Source organism: Aphis gossypii, chromosome 2 (genome assembly GCF_020184175.1).
Source record: "Aphis gossypii isolate Hap1 chromosome 2, ASM2018417v2, whole genome shotgun sequence".
NCBI classification, from domain to species: Eukaryota; Metazoa; Arthropoda; class Insecta; order Hemiptera; family Aphididae; genus Aphis; species Aphis gossypii.
Window position 1 is genome coordinate 15,872,861 of NC_065531.1, and position 23,958 is coordinate 15,896,818.

At 29.7% G+C, this 23,958-nt stretch overlaps 1 protein-coding gene across 1 annotated transcript; it reads left to right on the forward strand.

The window, feature by feature from the left end:
* Nucleotides 1-639: 639 nt before the first annotated feature.
* On the forward strand, nt 640-23,062 carry LOC114125445 (uncharacterized). Its single transcript, XM_027989094.2, has 12 exons — nt 640-1,194; nt 17,542-17,703; nt 17,776-17,974; nt 18,263-18,389; nt 18,515-18,722; nt 20,345-20,565; nt 20,637-20,841; nt 20,948-21,132; nt 21,211-21,406; nt 21,576-21,791; nt 21,883-22,113; nt 22,229-23,062. Exons 1-12 carry the CDS (start codon nt 1,044-1,046, stop codon nt 22,375-22,377), a joined length of 2,250 nt encoding a protein of 749 aa, XP_027844895.1. The 5' UTR covers nt 640-1,043; the 3' UTR covers nt 22,378-23,062.
* Nucleotides 23,063-23,958: the final 896 nt, after the last annotated feature.

A 23,958-nucleotide genomic window follows, 5' to 3' on the forward strand; every position in this document is an offset into this window, starting at 1 on the left:
AAGTATTTACATTTAATATGTATTTATTAATTTAAATACAACTATAAAGACATTAAAAATATTGCAAATGCTTAAACTATTTACTTGTTCATGGGAGCTCTTAAGACTATTAAGTGTTTAGCATTTTTTTATTTGAAATCATAAAATAGCAAAATATGTAGGTATTTAGTACACAAAAAGTATACGAATTTTATTTCAAGATATGGAAATGACTCGACTGATCTATGACGGTTTTCACTTTTAGGAGCGTCTTATTTTTGTGACGGTCGCCGCAAACACGCGCTGGTATATCTATTCAAAATTACACGAGTACTCGAGAATTTTTCCAAACGCATACGAATAACATACCTATTAAACGCGTGTTTACAGGACGAAGGTACCTAAAAAAAAAAAAACGTTTTATCGTATTATACCAAATACAAATGTTTACGAAAAAAAAAAAAAATGAATAATTGTTATACATTAGGAATAATAATAATAATAAACGGAAGGCCGGCGGAGCTGGGCGATGACGAAGAAATGGAAAGGCGAAGACCGCGGCGCTGCAGCGTGCAAACGGCGGTGGCGGTAGCGGCAGCAGTGGCGGCGGTGAGGTCGTTAAAAGAGAGTAGTATACCTACCTAGTAAATTATTCGCAGCCAACAAGAAATTCAGTCCATTCGCGAGTGTTGGTCCGACACGAGGACCCGCTGTCTTTCTTCCCGAGTCGAACGGTTTCCGGCCACCGCTGCCGTCGACGCCGTCGTAGTAATAATATTATATTAATCGTCCGTCTCTGTTCGTTGAAAGTAAAACAAAATATATATAAATATATAAAAATATATTTAATTTTTCTTCTCGACACTGTGACGGTTATAGTAGCGATAAAAAAAAAAAACTTAAGATAAAATAACGATTAAAATCACGCGCAGTGTCATTTCATGTGAACCCATCACATCGGTAAACGACCGCCGCCGTCGGTTTTATCGACGTCGTTTTTAAATCATTTCTCTCTTACATAGTTTTCGTTTTTATTGGACTGCAGTAGTTACGCGACCGCGAAAATGAAAAATCATTACCACGTGTGGTGTCTGGCCGTGTTGGCCACGGCATTATACTTAGCGCCGGCTCCAGCAGAATCGACCATAGTCCTCACACACACCAACATGGAGAATTCCACAATGTACGCTGGAACTAGAGTCAAGAAACGAACAGGTAATAATTGAGTCGGTAAATATATTCATATTAGAAATATATCTATACAATTCGTGTTTGGGTACAGTTATTATTACTTATTATATTTTTATTTGATTTATATGTACATTATACAGTGTTCAAAAATTCTAAAAACGACCATTAAACTGATCGGGACTGATAAACGATACGATAATAATATGATATAATTATTAATGTGGTTATTTTATACAATAAATGTACAGCTGCAGTGTCATCTGTTATTGCTCTATGTAGGTATTAAAATATGAAAATAGTAATTAAGAGTTTTCTAGATTTATGAACACCAGATATATATAATATGTATATAATGCACATTGATCAAACTTAAAATCATATACAGTTTTAACTAGTGACATATTTGTCAATAAGAATATTCACGTTCGTTAAAGTCTCCAACTTTTACATATTTTTACAATTTACAGGTTATTTAGTGTTTTTAACGTACTCGTGTAATTAATCAAAAAACATAATAAAAATAATTCTAAAAATATATTTAAGTTTAGAATAAAATGAGAAATAAAGACATTTGGGAATTATTATTATTATTATTCTGCAATTCGTAAGCGAGGAACAGCGATTAACGTAATTCGATTTACAAAGATATTATAATATTCCTCGCGATATTCTTCGAAGTTACATTATTAACAATAGTATAGGTATTAACATCATAATAATATTTCTAACGGAAGAGTTATTTAATTTCCTACCAAGATATACAATATACATATAGGTATGTACAATTTTCTTTACTACTCAATTCAATATCTAATAGTTTCCAATTGTCAAGAACATCATTATAACATAATGTATTATAGGTATTAGGTATTATATCTATATTCTATTATTTTGCTTGTAATACCCATTTAACGAGATAAACGATATCGATGCGTATAAAATTTAAATAGAGGCATAAAGTGAAAACTCGAGATTACGCGCCAATTTATCTTCGTTAAAAATAACACTCTACCAAGCATATACGTATTATAATCGTATGATATTTTTATTGAATTAAATTAAATTAATTTATTGAAAATGTAAACGAGCTAAGCCCAACATTTAAAAAACCAACGATCGTACCTATATTGTCGTACAACTTATAAAAAAATATACATTTAGGTAATAGCTACAAAATTAAAAATAACATTACATGTTATCGCGTATTAATATGAAAGTACCCAAAACGGCATGAGTTTTTTTATCGAAAAATCATAATATTACATTATCACTGAAAAACTACACTATATCGTTTCCAGGAGCAATTTATCTACAGATGTCTGTTTGTATAGCTATTATTCTCGTAGACCGATTATTTCGAATTCAAACGACTGGTGGTTTATCAATATTATAGTGTAATCATACTGTCCGAATAATGATTCATTGACGGTGTACGCATAGTGTCTCGTGCGCAATGTTAGCTGGCTATATATTGGCCGTTGCACCGCGCACGGGAACAAGCAAATCGGGACTACGCAAGTCACGAACAGTGTACACTACGATCGTAATACGTTATAAACTTACATTTTCTTTACCACACAATATTTTCTTTACATTTTGATTTGTTTCTATGCGTTTCATATATACCTTACGTTATACATCGGCCGGTCTGGCGGTATAGTGCGCTAGGCCTTTCGCGGATCTACCTCGATACCGCGTAGTTATATGCGAATCGTGACTGTCGCAACTAGCCACCAGGTACACGGTGCGTCGGGTTCCTTATGTACATGCTTTTCCGTGTCACGGTCAGAGTTGATATTGCAATCGTTCGTACACGAGGGTACCGCTAGTGATCCTTGGTGGTCTGATGGGGAATATAATGTAACAATTAGAAAAAAAAAAACAAATATCGACATGGTTTGACCTAGACCCGGTGTCAGAGTATCTATATATTATAAATATAAACCGATATTTGCATCATGTTAATACAACGAGAAATGTTCTTCAAAAATCCAAACAGTGATCCCCGTCGAAAATTGAAGAGCATTGATTACTATAATCCGACTGAGATAATCATCCATCAAGCATTGCCGACGATCGAAACGATGGAACTCGTCGTCGGTTATTGCGTCCAGTGAAAATAGAGACAGAAGTTTGTCGTTTCCCGTAACTGCGTCCCAGTAACATTATTTTACGTAATTGAATTATTATTTCGACCGTTGACTGGTCGTCTAGCTGATCGGTATAGTATCAAACCTGCTTTCTAACTAATATACGTCTTATAACGACGTTTTTATTGAATAGAAAGTGAATCTGAACAACGGTGAAGATTAAATGTGTCGCATAGCACATATACATAGGCATATAACTCATAAAACAATAAGACGTATAAAATACAAACATTATACAGATTTCGTGTCTAAAATCGAAAACATTAGTACTTATACCTAAATAATCAAAATGTTATACAAAGGATAGTACTGCATAATATAAAAACAATCTATATAATTACAATACATTATAAGAGAACAAGTGCTGGATTGAGTAATAAAATATCCGCCGACACGTAAGTGGGCGAATTGAAAAGAGACAGGTACGCCTTATATTAGAGTGACCGGATATTAAAATACAAACTATGGCAAAATAATACTCGTACGAAGTAATCACAGATGTTTTGTATTCACGTTATACAGGAGACACGCGTATAATATTATACTTATAAGTGGTTTTGAACTATCAAATAAGAAATGACCGAAGAAAATGTAATTTTTCAAAAACCCTTTTGAACTAATAACATACGGATTTCATAAACAAATTTAAATGAACACAATTAACGTTTGATCTGATATCTGCAATGATCAAGGACCGCTATATAGGATAATAGATAATATATTTAAAGGATTTGACAAGCATTACACTGTCATTATGTTTAAATGTTTCTAACCTTATAGACACATCACTGTATACTTTTTGAAAACACATAATACCATTATCACGAATCGCCACTCATACTCAAATGTTATATGGGTACTTACCGCAAAATGCATAGTTCCCGATGCGCATAATAATATATTATACACGTTGTACGCTTAATAAATTACTTACACGAGTACAATTATTTGTGAAAAATGTAACTATATAATAAATAGGTATTTAAGTATCGTTATTATTTCAATGTTACGTGTATATGATGCGATGGCGATTAATAATAATAATAATATAATAAGACGTCTATGTAATAATATCCAAGTTAGATAAATAACTTATTAATTCCACTTGATAATACAATTATTATTATATCATAGGATTACTGGAGGAAATAACCATGTCCGAGATATTATAGAATTAAAAAAACATGTTGTTTTGTTTGATTGCGCGTGTTAAATTGAAATGTAGGTAAACAGAAACAGAGACTTACGTTTTGATTTGTTTTATTCAATACCAACAACATAATGATACACCAATTGTAATTATTATTTTTGACTTGGTGCTCGCGTAATTGTCTTACCATGCGTTGAAGACACCTGGCCACTTTTCTTTTCCTTTCCGATTCTATTATTTCTGATTCTGGCCATAGTCTGCAGGTAGACTGTTTTATATGAAAAAGATAGACTACTCCTCAGAAAACACAAATGTATAGAAATATCAAATACTTTCATTTTTTTTTTTTCATCAATTTATATAACACATTTTATATATATATATATATTATGTCTGTATAATATATTTATGATATATCAATGTATATTATATTTATATATCAAGTCACAACACAAACAAGGATCGCCAACTGTGAAGATGTGATTGAATTTCCGTCATCACAAAAAATTAAATCCAATATACCTAATATGTTATTTATGACTGCAACGGAACTCGCATCGATTCACTACCGTGTATTGTACCTGCGTATACTGCAGCGGTATTTTTGAATTTCATTCTGAAGGTGAATCTTATCTTCGTCGAAAACCTAAATATTCACGGATATAACGCTCAACACTATATTATAGTCTGCGGGTCAAAGGTCTCGAAGCTGATATATCACCATGAAAGCTAAATATCTAGGGCAAGGATACTGCATTGTTGTGGTAGTTTATTTAACATATTATTAATCATTTTATATAATACGAACAAATACGAATTTTATGGAACACGCAAACAAATAGGAAGGATGAAAAGAAACCCGTGAACTCAACTATACCTAACATTTTGTCACTATCGTCCTATTCAATACGAATATATTATGATATAATATCCATATATTTATACGGATGAATTGATGATAATGAACAAAATTATAAAATGGGTTACTTATCGAAACGAGGTTGCACTATAATAATAGTATTGAGAAAGAAAATCAATTGTCATTTTCACACGATTAACTGCGGAACAACGTAATGGTGTGAAATATTGTGAAACGTTACTCCATCGTAGGGTTAAGGTTTGATTAAAAATCTATTTCGTTCTGTCACCAACACGACGTGTACCTCTACTGATAGTTTTATTTTTATTTTACGACAGTTAATATATTCTATTAACGAATAATATTGTTTTTAATCGTTTCCACCGTGCATTGACAGATTATCGCACATCGGTCATCGCAATTTACACGATTGTAGGCACCTGCGTACATAATAATCATATTAATGACGGCCTGTAATGTGCAATGTTTACTCGCCGTGGAAACTTAAACGGTCGACTCGTAATCGCTATAATCTGACCTTATAACAATATTATACTAATACACATTTTTACGCCGGCGTAAAATAATATATATTATTATATATTTTAATGAACCGGCGATTATTGATTATGATAAATGTTATTTAATTGTTTTATTACATCGTACGCGTTTACATGACGTGTACCTGCTTAAGTGTATTTAATACCACAAAACACACGATAATACTATAATAATGTGTGCACAGTGAACAACGTCTATTATTATTATTATTATAATGTGTTATAACCACGTGCGTGAATCTTTTCCCAACTTAGTCGATTCTTATACATGCATAAAGGTAACGAATCGATTGTGACCGAACGAGACATTATACGTATTATTTTATTATTACATCGATAAACGATTTAACGCACTTTTGTTTTCTATGTTCAATCGGTTGTCTTTGACGTGCGTTTAAACGATTCGCCATGGATCTGTGGACAGTTAATGACAGTGTCAATGTTTGTTTTGATCGAAAACATAATATTATGGATAATAATGTATTATATGTAATGACAACAAGTACACTATATATGTTCGCCTTGAACATTCCACGGCAAATTTTACGCGTATTATGAAATACATAGGTGCCAAAAGGCACACGCGTGTTCGTTATTACTTATTAATGTCATTGTTGTGCACTTCTGCGGATTTGATCTAGAATGCGTTACAAACGAAATGTTTTTTTTTTTTTGGCAACAAAAATATTATATTTTAGAATTATATATTATGTATGTATGTGTATATGCATTTGTCTATTTTCAAGTACTCTACGGTGTTAAGCAATCAGAAAAATATATATATTTTTAATTTGTCAAGCCCCTCGGTCGTTTAGGTACCGTACACATATATCTATAATATTAAATATATTGATATTTCAGAGCAAAAAAAAACTGTAATCGTATGATGGTAGTTAAACGGACGACAATATTATATTATTCATAGTTTAGTTTTATAATTTTTACATTTCTAAATCGCGTAGTTTAATAATATTATTTTCTTTGAGAATCATTAATATTGATATTAGGTACCTATACCGTTGTCTTCTAATGGCAAACTACAAAACCAGTTCCGTTGCCATGTGGTATCGTGTAGGATCACTTAGGTATACTTGGCATGAACGGCATTAACCGTTATAATTTATAATTATATTATAATTTATTATACATACATTATAATTTATAATATATATATATACATATATTAGTATGAATTAATTATAAAGATTTAAATGGATTTTTTTAACGTTAATTTCATTATTTAACTTTTTTACAATAATAAAATTTTCTAACTGCATATTGGTATTTGCATCACACGAGTGTGACGAAATTCATACTGTCATCGTCTAATATCGTGAAATTAAATGATGAATATCACGTTTTGATGAGATATAAAACTGGAAAAATACTTTAACATTACTAATCTTAAAATAATATCTATTTATTAAAATAGCGACCGCAGATTTTTTACAACAGACCTGTTTTACTTGTAGTCGTATTAATAATGTTCAATTAGACGGTTTTCTCGGGTTTTTTTTTTTTTTGAAAAGAAATATTTAATGTATTTAATATACAAGAATCGATAAAATAAAACTTCCACGTCAAACCATCCGCGATATCATGAAAAATACAAGTTTAGGTAGGTGCATTCAACTTTTAAACCATACTAAGTTACCTACGAATTACTTATATTATAAATATTTTCAAACGAGTGTGTGTGCGAGTGAGACATAAGCATGTGTGCGTGCATGTGTTTTTGTGCACGTGTGCGGCGTGTGCGTGCGAGTAATATATACTAATATATAGAAATATGCTATAGGTGTATTCGGCTTAATAATTTTTGTACATAAAAAAAATGTACAGTTATTTTTAATACTGGTGAAATGCTACGACCAGATGCGTACGTAGGATAATTTAGTTTCAGCTAAGAATTTAAATGAACTCGAAAACCATCGAAGAAAGTGTTCCGAAACCATAGGCCATTAAATTTTGTACTGTTGCGGTTTTATTTTATATCTATATATACCTATGATACTAACGTAATAACAATAATAATAACGTTACATTAGATTATCTTCGATATAGCTTCTGCATTATTTGCTGGTGTATGACATATCAACATTGTATACTATATCTGTTATATTATACAATACTATTAATGATTAATGTCAACATGTCTATTCAAATAACTATTCTAAAACAATATGTTGGACGTAATATTGGTAGGTATATAGAGATATCCAAATAAGTTAATATAAATCTGTAACAGTGTTTTTTAAATTTTTTATAAATTAACCACGCTCTATCTTTACTGATTTAAATAATGCATAATTAAAAACGTTCAAGTTAAATAATGTCAATTGAAAATTAATTTAATACATAATATTATTTTGCTATGAGTGAAAAATAAAAATTATTTATATAAATATTAGTTAATACACAATACCAAATAAAAAAATGTAGCAGATAAAAATTGGATATCGTCTTAAAAATAATAACACAAATAAAAAGCATACAACTGAAAAAAAACTATAAAATACGATATCGGTCTATAAAAATCACCATACTATCAACTCAACTTCCGAGAGCTTATTAAAATATTTTAAAGAGTACTCTACTGAGTATTCCATCACATCATTAAACTGTGATTATGTTATAGTTTCCATCGGTATAATATAATATATAATATATATATATGTATAGTAATAATGAGTAGTCTGCATTATTATGGAGTTTTATCAAAATATAACCAATAATTTATAACAAAACCTGAATTATTTGGAATTACTAGAAATACTGAACTTTATCTATATAACAAATAAAACGTATAAAAAAACAATAATCGTTATCAATATTATAATTCACAACCATGAAAAATAGTTAACGTAAAAACACTTAAATAACGGTACTCGGAAGAATTTTTTTTTAATTCTTTACTAGATTAATAAACTTTATAATGATATAGAGTGAGAGTTAAAGCAAGTTTTGAGGCTTAAAAAATGACGTCAATAAAGGGAAAGCACAATGAAACCTGAAAAATGTTCAAAACCTGAATTAAAATTCTACCATGGCGGTCAGTCGTAAAAGGTGCCCTACAAAGTTTTTTCGCTTATTATTGAACGTTTTATTTTATTTTTTCAATAACATTTAAAATCTCTCTTTTTTATCGTCACATGTATCGTGTGTTGCCAAATCTTATTTAAAAATACTTATATTATCGTAAATTGTATTGTTAATAATATACAAACTACAAAGACAAATGTAGGGTAGTGTAATACATAACTATTACGAACAATGAACAGAAAACAATATACGTAATTTTATAAGCATTATTAATTACGAATGAAACATATTTATGTGACTCCAAAATAATTGTTAATACTTTATTAAAAGTAATACGATATGATCAATGAATAATGTACTTATAATCTAAATAGCACCAATCATTTTAATTTAAATGTGGACTTAAATAAAAAACCACTCAACAAATATTTTGTTAAATTGTCCCCAATTACATTGGTTTAAGCTTAGGTACATATAATTTGGTACCTGTGCCTCTGAAGTAATTAATTATCAGTAACCCCACTACACATTTTATATATCCCGTGTAATTGCGTATTTATGGTACTATCATTAAATATTGCATCGTAATATCTTTTCTTAACGATTTAAAACAAATAACCGCAATACAATTCCTAATGCCGGTCAAACATATCATTAATTTTCACCGGTAAGTGGTTCATTTTAGAGAGGGCAATTAATAGATATTAAAATAATGACATAAAATATTAATAATGGTTTTGAGATATGTAGGTAATCAGTTTTTGAAATTTAAAATCATCATCGGAATAATTTTGAAACGTACATAGGTATAATACCAAGTACCTACGTCAAATCTGATGTTGAGTTTTCAAATTCTGAAACAATAACTGAAATTTATCAATTATGAATAATCTTGAAATAACATCAATATTAAGAAAAATTCTCGTTTAGAAATATGATAATATACAAACATATATTTAATGGTAACATAAACCATTATAACCACTGTATAATGTGTGTTATAACTACTTAAGTGTATCGTTATAGTGACAATATTATAATGCTATAAAATATTATTATTAAAACGTACAGTGTGATATATAGGTACACATTTTGTAAGCATATAATAATATACATACACAAGTACATAAAAATATATTAAAATATTATATTTTAAGTAAACACTTTCACTAAAGAATTTCTCGGAACAACATAACGTTATTCTGTAAAATATATGTTTGAATAAAATAAAACAATACGTACAGTCGATCAAACGGAGAGATAAAATATTATGAAAGCAACATAGTAGGTATATAATATAATATATGTAGATGCGCGTCAGACTGGTAGACGACACCTTAATCAGAAAAACGAATAAAAACTAATATCGTTTAATAGATTTGTTACAAAATATGATTTTTTTTTTTTTTACTGTATTTTTTTTTACCAACAATTTAAAGCTATATCAACTTCCGTTCGGTTGCAACACGATATTATTTTCTACGATTAACCTAGAGAAATTCACATTGCCCGGGTGCCGCGGTTCGATGCAAGTGAAACTAATTACGTATGCCCCTGCCGCTAGTCGTGGGTGCCAATAGAAGTGTGAAATTTGGCGTGTGGTCAAAGTACACATTGATCGATGGATGTCCGATGTCACTGATCGATTGTATTTTCAGAGTGGTGGTAGTAGGGAAGAGAGGGATATCGAATAAACTGTGCCGGCTATTGAATAGATGTGATTTTTATTTTATTTTTTTATTTTTTTACGTACATTTTCGGAATAGTAGCCAAGTCACGATTTAATGGAAATATACAGAACGTGTGAAACTTGCTGTTATTTTATATCTACATTAAAACATCAACGACTAGGATTAGAATGTCTCTATCCTACACATGTATGTACAGTTCAGACTTAAACGTTATAAACTGGGCCGTTTTTTAAAGCGATTTCAATACTATAAAATTATAATAAAATAATATATTGATTTTAATCTTATTGTTCGCTCATAAGTTAAAATGTAATAATTTCAATTTAAATATGTTTTGATTAGATATTATTGACTTTAATTGATTTTTAAAAATATGTAAATTAATATAATATTTAAAAACTAACATTAATTCAAAATATGTTTAGGTTAAATTGGAATAAATCAAATATATCCCTATAATATTATTAGATAAATACTAAGTGAAAATTTAGGTTGAAATAAAATTAATAATAGTTTACTATGAAGCATTTATTTACTATTCAATAAGAATAAAACCGTTTAAATAAAAGTCATGTAGAGCAAAAGGTAATTCATTATTATAAATTAATAATTGAAGTAATACTTAAAACTATAACAAATTTTGTATAGTAAAATACAATATACGCGGTTACATTTATGTATATTATTATATACCATCATGAAAAATTATATTTAATTTTTTGAACATAATTCGAGCACGACATGCGTTCTGTAATAGGTATATCATTTTATAAGATTTTTTTAACGTTATATCGAATTAGCTATATTGGAGGGCTGTTGTACAAATCTAATATAAATACTTAGAAAGTTTCAAGTACGTTCGACATCCGGTTTGTGCGGTTAAATAAAAATGTAATTAATGAAGAGTAAAACTATATCTTTTGTGAATGCTATTAATTTACAGCTATAGTAATCAGTACTCGTTTATTTTAACATGTAATATAGTAGACTAATAGTAATGAATAATTTGAAACGCAATATGGATAACTACTTACTGTAAATAATCAAAACACTAGCTATTTTGTAACGACAATACACGTGTATTTTAAACTACAATGTTTTGAAATTACGCGAATTGCAATTTTTTTTCGTACACATTGTCATGCGATTATTTTTGCGATTTTAAATTATATTCTACTGAATTTTATTCAAAATGCTATTCTAAAAGATATATATCATAATAATTTACAACAGAATAAGACTTTTTCATACCAATACTTAAATTCTAAAATTTTGATACTCATAGAACATATACATATACATATTTTGACAGTATATATCAATTAGGTATAGAAAATCGTTTTATAAAACCAACAATGGTAATAATTTCAACGAAATTCGCGACAGACAAACATATTCCTACAAATTTAAATAGGTAATCTCCTACATAGACATAGTGTTAATTCCTGCAAAATAATATAATAAAAAAACAATAATTTTTACAAAAAATCAAATTCTACACATTTACTAAATTTAGTAATATTTGACTAAACAACAAACTTAACGACGAAACATAGAAAATTAAAACGACTTGTACTGCAAATGTCGATATGGACGTGATAAGGATTCTACCTTTTTGGCAAAAAGGAAGATATTGTTGAAGTTTCATGTTATATGTTCGAAAATCATTATAATACAAAGTACATAAACACGTCATATTCAATAGTGTTATTTGTATTTTATTCATAAAAATATTTTTTATATTTATTATTTTCTAGTTATGATAATTTTCAGCTTTTAGAGCTTTTCAAAATCATGTACTCTAGTAAAAATGTTGGGGTACAGGATATTACCCGATTTTCTTCAGGTACAATGGTGTAAGAGATTACAGTATTTTTTATTTTCAGGTAAAAAGGTTTTCGTGTAGGAGTTTATATTTGGCCCTAAAATGTGCTATACTTGCGATAGATAGGTGTAGAATATTTAAAATAATATTGTACATTATAAATCAAAAAATTTAAATTACTTAATGGTTGAGTGCATAATATTAAATTTTTCCTAACAACTGTAGGCTTAAAACAAACTAATTTATAGTTTATGAAATCCATTAATTTATAAATAGGTACTCTGAACGCCAAGGCTAAACATTTAGTTTTAAATTTAATAAAACAATAATTCATAACGAAATACTTAAAAAAAAATTATTTTATCATAATATGATGATGTTATAAAATCAAATATTATACATTATTTAACGTTTACTAACTATAATAAAATTATGATTACTATTACACTACTATGGTATAGAATACAGATAAATCTATATATATAAGTACTTACCGATAAATTAGTAATTTTGGAATTTGACAAGCTCTGTCTGTGACCGATTAACGATCAATTGCAGATTGACCAACACGAAACTTTTGCAACACTGTTTTCACATCGCCAAAGTTTAAATAAATTATTTGAACAAAAACAAATCCACACTGATCGATTGGAAATATAAAAGCTGCAACTTCATGAACGTAGACTGATGAAAACAAAAAAAAAACCTCTATAAATTATTAATACATTCGGAAATTATGCAACTTGGTTCGTGTAGTATAATAATATACTGTTCACATCGTAAAATTATGGTTGTAGATTTTTCTACATAATGGAAAATGATGGTTATTTTCTTTTAAAATAAAAAAAAAAAAATACGTGCGTCTTTGATTTCTACACGTCCGAACCGGATTCCATGTTATTTTTTAGTGGTGCTATTTGCTATTAGTGTGGCAATTTTACGATAATAAGACCGTTTTGAGAGTTATAGAAACCGCCGGTCGTCCTCAACCGTTAATTACACAATTTCACTATAGGCGCGTGCCCGGAAATTTTTTTATACCGTCTTTTATTTATTATTATTATATCTATATTTATACAGCAATAATAGTCTATACTCTATAGTTTATCATACACTAATCGAAAAGTCGTAATTACTAAAAATATATAAAACTTCGGTTAAATGGGAATGTAGATAATATATCATAGGAAAACATTTCACTGTACCTATTTCTATTTGCTCTTTTAATAATAATAAAATTAATATTTCGATTTTAAACGAATACCTATAGTGAATAATCGTCCTACAGTCATTACGTAGTTTCCAAAAGTTATAATTTAACTGCACAATAATTTCATATCACATATTATTTTAATCATAACATACAATAATTTCATGGATCTTAAAATTAAATTATTTTATAGATACTCTATACATAGATCATGATTCTCACAAAAAATGATCAATATTGAATTATGATAAGTATTACTCATTCAATACGGATAATTTAAAATGCATAATAATATTATGTTGGTCGTGGAACTAACTACCTAGTTAGTTTGTAATTAAAATCTGAGTAACTATGTAAACTGAACAATATCGAGTTGTTGATTGAGGCATCGGCATGAGAATATAATTTATATCGATCGTCCAATTTAAATTCTTGTTTTGTTTGTTCTTACAACCGTTAATTTAAAGCGTTTTTTTTAAAAAAAAAAAAAGAAGTACGATTTTAAGATATAAAATGAATAATCATCCATCTAAATCTACTTCACAAACAACCGGAGTTCAGAAAAAAAAGCAATGGGATAATACAATTTATAGTAATAGTGCGCAAGCCAATCGTTCGTTTACAAAACAACAAAACTGGGAAATTTATATGAACAACAAAATAGTTAAGAAGAAAATTGACGCAACAATGACAAAGCCTAGATACCCTGGAACTCCGTTTAAAATACCGGCAGGAAAATCTAGTTCAGCCATAAATCAAGCGATGCGAGCTAAAGATATACAAAACGCCAATCAAAAACTGGCCATCAGACTACAAAACGTTAAGTCTACAATCAATAAATAAACGTTATTTAGAAATGTTTTACTTTTAATGACATGTTACAAAAATATTTTCCAAAATATTAAACTGTTTTAAAATGTTATTAAATTTTTTTAACAAAAAAATCTTACTCAGATCATAGCATTACATAAATTCGTCTTATTTAAAATCAACAATACATGTATGGCGATTTGTTAAAATTGCTACGTTTTAAAATTAGTATTCGTAAATTTTGCCATAACTATTTTTAAACAACTTCACTTCAAAATATTGTGTTTATTAATTGTTTTATCTATCAAGCAACTCAAACCAATCATGCCATAGATCTTTTTCGTTTGACTTTCATTGGGTCAAGTGTTTGTACAAAAAATAATCTGAAATCACTGTACTATAGTCTATAGATAATAATATTACGAAACAGTTTTTACGAACAACTCCGTTTCGGTAAAATCTATTTCAAATTTCTATTACAGACTAAATTTGGACTTCGATCTTGATATTTAATTTTTAACGAAGTATACCGTATATATATGTACATACTTTTAATATATGAACATATTGTTCTATTTTACATAACATATTCAAGAGTCGCGATTTATAAACACAATAACAATAACAATTTTACATTGAATAACAGCACCATAGTAATAGTCGAGCTACTCGAGCATGTATGGATGACGTACCTATTCCGAGACAAAAATATCAAAACGATTACAGCGCGGGGTGAGAGATTACGAGATTTCTATTTCCGGGTTATGCGAATATCAGCCCGAGCACCATAATAATTGTTAATGTAAAGAAATAATAATAGGTAACGTCTATTATGCAATCGAAAAATAAATAATATATTAACATAATTATAATAATAATGAAAGGTGACGAATCAAATAATGTGTTCAATATTTTAACCACAAACAGTTACGAATTAGATATTTAATCGTTTTTAAAACCAGAAAATACGACCTGATGTGATATAGTAAAAAACTATACTATAAACACTTCTTAATTACCTAATTTGTGTGTAATTTAAATTAAAGAATACAAAAAAAAAAAATAAGGTTTTCTTTTAACATTAAAAACCTTTCGATGATCTATTGTATTCAATTAATTTGTGTAGCAGCTATGACTGACGAAAAGTGACAAACTTATAAACCGTCACTATTCGAAAAAGAACCAACTACTCAATTATTAATATATTTAAAATGTAAAATAAATCTTTAAACTTATTGTAGCTTCTTTGTCAATACACTAATTTATCAAAACATTTATTTAACTAGAGAGCTCTACCCCTACAGTCTTGTTTCCAAGCTACATGGATTTATAACTACCTAATATAAAAAAAAACATCTAAAAGAAAAGTTATACATACATTATTAACATTTTAAATAGAATATAATACATACATTATTGCAATTCCTCGTCAAATTACGATATTTTCAATTTATTTCTGTTCAAACAAGTACTCCATACTGATTCCCCACGATTTTTTCATTGAGAAAATGCAACATACAATTGCAGACCATGAGTAAATACAATCTATATTTTACATGTAACAAAAAATAAAAAATAAATGTTAACAATTCTATATGTATGGTATTACGATGCTAATTATTTGACGAAACTATTTTTCAAAACTCTTGTATAACAGTTAGGTAATATTATATATTAGGTGTGTATATTACACTCGTTTCAATTAAAAATGAACGGGGAAATATAACATAATAATAATAAAATATTATGTTGTATTTTTATTATACCAACTGGAAACTTTTTCTATAACATTTAATGTTTACAGTTATTTCAACTCAATTTTTAATTTAAATAATTGGTTCTAGCAGTTAATTTTAAAGCGTATATAAATATAATAAGTAAATTATTTACCGTGTTCGAGTTAAGTTGTTTGGTTTATGGTATCTTGAAATTAATAATAAATGCTTAACGTGCGTTTTTTACTTCCGAAAACCATACGTCAGTTGTACTCGGTACTTACTTCTAAATAATAAATCATTTATCGTAACACGTTCTTGGGGTTCTTTTAAAAATTAATACTAATATTGTAATGCAGTCGACTCTTATTTCAAAAAATAGTGTTATAACTACGATAATGATATTATTGTGCATACCTGTGAAATCAACAGTATATATGATATTATTACGTTCGATGAATTGTTTTACAACGTAAAATATCTCACTGAAAGTCGTGTGGACGACTGGCGTTATTTCGGGGTTGTAATCGCGTATCTATGTTGATCTCGAATAATAATAATAATTTTGTAATAAATCACTTGTGCGCGCACATGCGTATATATATGGACATATTATAATATGTAGATATTGTATATTATTTGAATACGCAAATGCAATATTGCAAACGTTTGACTTATTACGACAGTAAACGGTTTTGAATGGAACTATTGAAACATTGTTTGTAATGCTCGTACGTTATATATAGGTGTACGTACGTATATCCTTTATGCCCCGTAACATTCCGATTACCTTTCATACGCACAGATATATGTATGCTTTATTCTTGTTCACGTTTTAGAACGTACGTTTTAGGAAATACAAACACCAGTTAATCCGTAACTCGTGTAAGCGGGATTACAATTAAATTACTATATTATGAATGGAAAACCTAAATGGTTTTTTATCGATATTTTTGGGCAATATAACACTATAGTAGGTAGTGCGCTTATCTTTACACGCATCGAGTAGATAAACCGTATTTTTTCGTATTGTTACGATAATATTGGTTAATAGCTCGGTTTGTAATGACAACGTATTAAAACGTTTTTTTTTTTTTTTGTTCATTTAAAATATAGAAATCGTTTAGGCACACGCGTATACATATAGAAGAATACTAATTATATTTTTTTTATATTATTATCGTTACGTTGCAATCTTCGATTTGCAAAATACAATTCTGCCCCATATGTATTCTCCCAAACCGATAGATTATTCTAACTAAGCTATGAACTATACACATAGTATATAATAAAATTTACTTACAACGCTTCGCGGTTATTAATGATCATGTTATATAATATTATTATGTATGTTTATAGGAGGTGAATCAAACGATCAAGCAACTGCTGAGTCATATTGGACACCAGGACATATTCAAAACGCACAAGAAGACGATTCGGCCTATGTTCAGCCAGAAGACTATTTTCCATCTGCCCACGGTCTAGTGCAAACTCACCCAGCCACCTTCTCTGGATTTGGAAGTGAGTGGTCTAATTATTAAAGTGACCATATTATATTTTAATAAATTTGTTGTTGTTTTTTCGTTTCAAAAGGTATTTCTGAACCATCGCACGGCAATTTGCCGCCTTTGGGATATTCATCGCTAGACTTCGACAAGAGAGGTCTCGAAGAATTGCGTAAGAATTCTGAACTTTCGTCACCCGAAGAATGCGCGAGAGCTTGTCGCGAAGGAGAGCCACCCAGAATATGTTATTATCATTTCACCGCAGAATTATACAACGTACTGGGAGCGTAAGCATGAACATTGTTATATATTATTTCGTTGTTTTCGGAGTCCTATACGGTCCCTATACGCGAGTATACGTAACTTGTCATTAAACACATCTAACGGAACATAATAGACGCGTCTCTCGCTATACACGTAATACACATATATATTCCAATAAACGCGTTACAACACGTTATATTCCCATCGTCGGTTTTTGATTTAGTGATTCGTTCATTATCATCATTATTATTTACCACGTTTTAAACGGCGATACTATAACATTTCTTTTGTTTGAATATAATAATATATAGAGCTTGTCAAGTCTGTACACCAAACGCTACCAACACTTTGTGGAGCCATTGTCAGTGCATATTGGCCGATGGTGTCGAAAGAGGAATGTTGGCTGTGAATCGTATGTTGCCCGGTCCGAGTATACAGGTATATAATTATTTTCATATATAGGTGCACACTGCATAGTGTTACGATATCGTGTGCATTTGTTTTCATCTCGACGCCGTTTTTTTCTCTTTCCACTTATCATTTCTTTGTATTCCGTGTCATAGGTCTGCGAAGGAGACAAGGTCGTTGTTGATGTATTGAACCATATGCACGGTATGGAATTAGTTATCCATTGGCACGGACTTCACCAGAAAGGAACTCAATACTACGACGGTGTCCCGTACGTCACACAATGTCCAATTCACGAAGGAAACACGTTCAGATACCAATTCGACACCAACAGTGGCACGCATTTCTGGCACGCCCATTCCGGTACGTCTTGATAGTTAACCGTCAAAAACCGATTGGTACTCGAGAACTTACAATATGAAGTTATTTAATCTGTAGTGCACGCGTACAATGTGGCGTCGTGTCTGTCGCGTTCTATATGATATGCACTCGACATGCGTCAGTACCTATAACAGTCGATCGGGATTTATGATTCGCTATTTAAAAAATAAAACAATACACTATACATACGTATATGCAGGAGTGGATTAAATTCATAGAAAAAAATATATATAATATAGTCAGGGTATTCCTATCCGGCCGACCGTGATTCACACACATTAACCCAGTTCTAGTTCAACGATAATGGTAGCAATGTCTTCACGTGGCCTTATGTAATGCAGTAGAAGTGATATTAGTAGTAGTATAGTACAATTATTTAGTGAAAGTCATTATATTATTATTTAAACAAAACCACTTAAATTAAAACAGTTCAATCGATATATCAAACTAAGAATGAAGTGTCACTCGTAATAAACGATTTATGAATAAAAAATATAAAATATGAATTTTTATTAAGCTTAAACGCGCAAAAGGTAATTCAATTAAAGCAAAAAAATAAAATGCTCAAACTTCAGAATATGCAATGTTCCGGCAGATATTATAGATATTTTCCACGAGTTCGTACACAATCGATGAATAATAAATTTGAAAAATATAACAAATAAATTAATAAATTAGTAGAAATATAAATACGATGCCCACATTTCTATAAATATTATTTTTTGTGGTATGTAGATGTATCATATTTTTATTTTTTGATATTTCTTAAAAAATATTTATAAATAGACTTGAATCGAGGAAAACACTTTTGAATTACCTATGTTTATCCACAATAAAATAACTTTCACAAACGTTAAATAAAATATGCTAATGTAAATATAAAACCATAAAATAATTCGATTATAGTTAGTAGGTACATCAAATACTCATTCATTCAATTATCTTCACTTTCTTGTGTAAAATAATTAACATAATCGCTATCCATTATAAATTATTTAAAATTTGACAACACAACTAATAGTTATATAAGCCAAATGATTCGCAATTAAATAATAACAGTGTCAAATATGAATAATAAATAGCATGTCATTATGTCATTCAAATTAAAAATTTTAGCTTTTGCTTTTGCTTTTTTCAAATGGAATTTAATTGAATAATTTTTATGCAAAAATTAATTTCGTTAATACATAATAATATTTGATGATTATCAATTGCAAAGTTCGACCGCCTGTTAGAGTAACGACCGCCAATTTTAATACTTACAAAATATGTTCTATTGGTTGGTTCATTCGTTCAACTACAGACGACCATAAAAGGTATTCGAATAGTACAATGTTCAATCTTTAAACCATACATAATATGACATATGAATTTGTACAAATAAAATTCCAGTTACATAATCAGTTCCTTAAAAGCAGCAATGGGACAAAGAGGCTGTATATACTCCAATGTGTATTCGTTAATGTACCTAATTGTATTTTTAATATGATATAATATATTAAACGTAGAACTTTTGTTGAATAAAAAATGAAAAAGTTGTAGTTTTTTAACAAACTATTGTTTTATCATATTATGTTTACAAACGTTATTATTAAATTTTTTAGGACTTCAAAAAATTGATGGTATCTATGGTAGTATTGTTGTACGACAACCACCATCGCAAGATCCCAACAGCCACTTGTACGATTACGACTTGACCACACACGTGGTACTGTTGTCCGATTGGCTCCATGAAAATGGAATGGAACGATTCCCAGGTAGATTAGCTGCAAACACCGGTCAAGATCCCGAGTCTCTGTTGATCAATGGAAAAGGACAGTTCACAGTGAGTGCGGATGAATATTCTTTTTTGGATAATAACGGACAATAAAAACTTTTACTAATTTTCGGTTGCAGGACCCAAACACGGGATTCAGTACTAACACACCTTTGGAAACTTTTACCATCACACCGGGCAGGAGATACAGGTTTAGAATGATCAACGCCTTAGCATCAGTCTGTCCAGCCCAAATTACCATCCAAGGACATCCGCTCGTGCTAATTGCCACAGACGGTGAACCTATTCAGCCGGTGGTCGTCAACACAATCATTTCATTCTCGGGTAATGTTTGAACCGATTAATATTGTTTATTATTTTTTTCATTGATCTCTATAATGTCGACTGTTTCATTACAATATATTTTATTGTATCTCATTGCGAATTGTAGGAGAGAGATACGACTTCATTATTAACGCGGAACAACCCGTCGGCGCATATTGGATTCAAGTCAGAGGTCTCGGTGAATGTGGAAACAAACGTGTGCAACAATTGGCCATACTCCGATATGCAAGAGGACCGTATCAACCGAAATCAAAGGCTCCTACTTATGATGTTGGCTTACCTCAGGGTGTTGTAAGTGAATTTAATCATTCGTCACAGTTTATACGATAGTGTGACTTTATATTGTATTTACGATCTATCTAACGACAGGTAATGAACCCGTTGGATGCTGTTTGTGATCGTCCCAGAACTGATGCCATCTGTGTGAACCAACTGAAAAACGCCAAAGCTGTAGACAAAGGCCTTTTACAAGAAAGACCCGATGTGAAGATATTCTTGCCATTCAAATTCTTATTCTACAGGCCTGACGAACTTTTCCAACCGCATCAATACAACAAATACTTGGGTACTTAAAACGTTTAATTTATTATATTATAATAACAATCAAAATGTCAATTATTAATTAAGACACAATGTTTTATAATTCCCATTTAATACTACCGTCTATGTTTATTTATCAATAATTTGTACAAATAATGTTAAAAATATTTACTATTTTTTCTTTTAAATTGCAGTGGCTCCCGGCGGTGGTGACCACGTAATCAGTTTAGTGGACGAAATTTCTTACACTTCTCCGGGATCTCCAATGATTTCCCAGATCGATGATATACCTCCAGAATTATTCTGTAACGGAGATAACAAGCCAGCAAATTGTGGCAGAAATTGCATGTGTTCGCACAAAGTCGATATTCCCAGGCACGCTGTTGTGGAAGTCGTGTTGGTCGATGAAGGTAATTTATACTTACAATAAAAAAAAAACCTCGTAATATTATTACAATAATAATATACAAAATACATAATATTTTTATCATTTTTCTTTAGTCCAACAACCAAATTTGAGTCATCCGTTCCATTTGCACGGTTACTCATTCAACGTTATCGGTATGGGAAGATCGCCCGACAAGAACGTCAAGAAAATCAACTTGAAACACGCTCTTGATTTGGACAGAAGAGGACTTTTAGACAGGCATTTCAATTTGCCACCGCTCAAAGACACGATAGCCGTGCCCAACAACGGTTACGTCGTATTCCGATTCAGAGCCGACAACCCAGGTAAATGTCGTCGATTAAAAAAAATAAATAACACCTACTAACCTACACGTAGCATTAAAAATATAACATTAAACAGTATTAATTCAACACTTACAAACGTTTTACTCGTTCGCAGGCTACTGGCTGTTCCATTGTCACTTTTTGTTCCATATCGTAATCGGTATGAATTTGGTGCTTCACGTCGGGACACACGCCGATTTGCCACCGGTTCCCGAAAACTTCCCGCGTTGTGGCGACTTTTTACCTCCAGTCAGTGTACACTGATCACGTTCATAACACGTCAGTTCAAAACTAAGTGCTCATATAAGTAACGCAATGCGGTAACCACAGTTATAGAAGCGACAAAAGAAAAACATGCATATGAATGTTTTTTTTTTATTTATTTTATTTTAAACATATATATATGATAATATATATATATATATTACATTTTTGTACCCTAGAAATAATGTGTTATGCCATAACGAACATATATTATTTAAATGTGTTATTATTAGTCACTTGTTCAATTGTTTTTTTTTTCATTATATAGTCTAAGTCATTTCACGATATTAATTATATAATGTATATGTATATAATATTTTATCAAGCACAAAATTATCATTTATTTCAATCTTGCCTCTATTTATATACGTCTGAAGTTTGAAACTCATCAATTGCTTGCCAATATTATGTAAACCGTTTACCTTTATAATATACAGCCCAATACAATATTCTTAATACTACTTAATTCTATACGTCTAATTCATCTTGTAAATAATGATCTATATAATTAGTAGATTCTAGTTAATTAATGTTTTATGAATATTATCAATGTATAAATTAGAATAAACGTTATGTTTTAATGTAAAAATATATTTTGTACTATATTCTTTTTGTGCTATATAATAACAAAATCATTATTTTCTTTCACTAATTTTTATAATTAAAAATATGTCAGTTAATTTTATATCTATTTTTGTTTTTGTTTTTGTTTGTTATTTTTTAACAAATAGTAGCCAGTAAATTTAATACTAAAGAAAAAAAATACTTGGACTAATTTTTCAGTAACTTCAAAAAAAAATTAAGATATCTATATTATTTCAATATTTTTATAGAAATATGAAACACACATCTCACACATAATAATATGATCATGAACTTATTACGCAATAATACAATACACATTACATAATTTAATCGTTTAAGAACAATAATCGAACAGTATAATTGCTGTATACGTAATACTTATATGTTAAAAATATGAAAACACGTTGGTACTAACATTGGTTGAATAAACGTACACATTTAATTAATGGTACTATTAATGAACCAACTGAAAACCTCCTTTCCTTAATCTAAAACAGTTCAACATTTCAAAATTACTTTTAGTAGATAAATAGGTTATTTTGGGTAGATCGGATACCCTAATCGTACCCTTCCATATATGTCTGATGCACATAAAAAAGTATAATAATATGGTGTAATAATTAAATTATGATGGTATAATAGACTACAGACTAAATTCATTAGTACCGCTGTAGTATTGTAAGATATGTGGTGGAGAAAGAAATGTGCTTGAAAATAGTTTAAAGTTGGTAGAATATTCGCACGATATCCACAACTCTGAATTCGATACAATCAACGACTAAAAAACACTGTTGCATACATTTTAATTAAACTACTTTTTAAATTTAAAAAGTGAATTTTTAATTATACTGTTTCCGTGGATAAACAAATAAAAAAGTAATCTTATCTTAAATCTATCGATATTTCAGTAAATCAATACTTAATGTTTAAAAAAATCACTTAAAAACCCTTAATGATAGCGCATAACACGACATCAATTATAGGACAGGGTTTAGC

What these genes read in the sequence shown, in the direction of transcription:
- LOC114125445 (XM_027989094.2), top strand. Translation starts at nt 1,044, where the DNA reads ATGAAAAATCATTACCACGTGTGGTGTCTGGCCGTGTTGGCCACGGCA. An exon ending in ATGGAAAAGGACAGTTCACA is followed by an intron (nt 20,566 to 20,636) that starts GTGAGTGCGGAT and finishes TTTCGGTTGCAG; the next exon opens with GACCCAAACACGGGATTCAG. An exon ending in TCAATACAACAAATACTTGG is followed by an intron (nt 21,407 to 21,575) that starts GTACTTAAAACG and finishes TTTAAATTGCAG; the next exon opens with TGGCTCCCGGCGGTGGTGAC.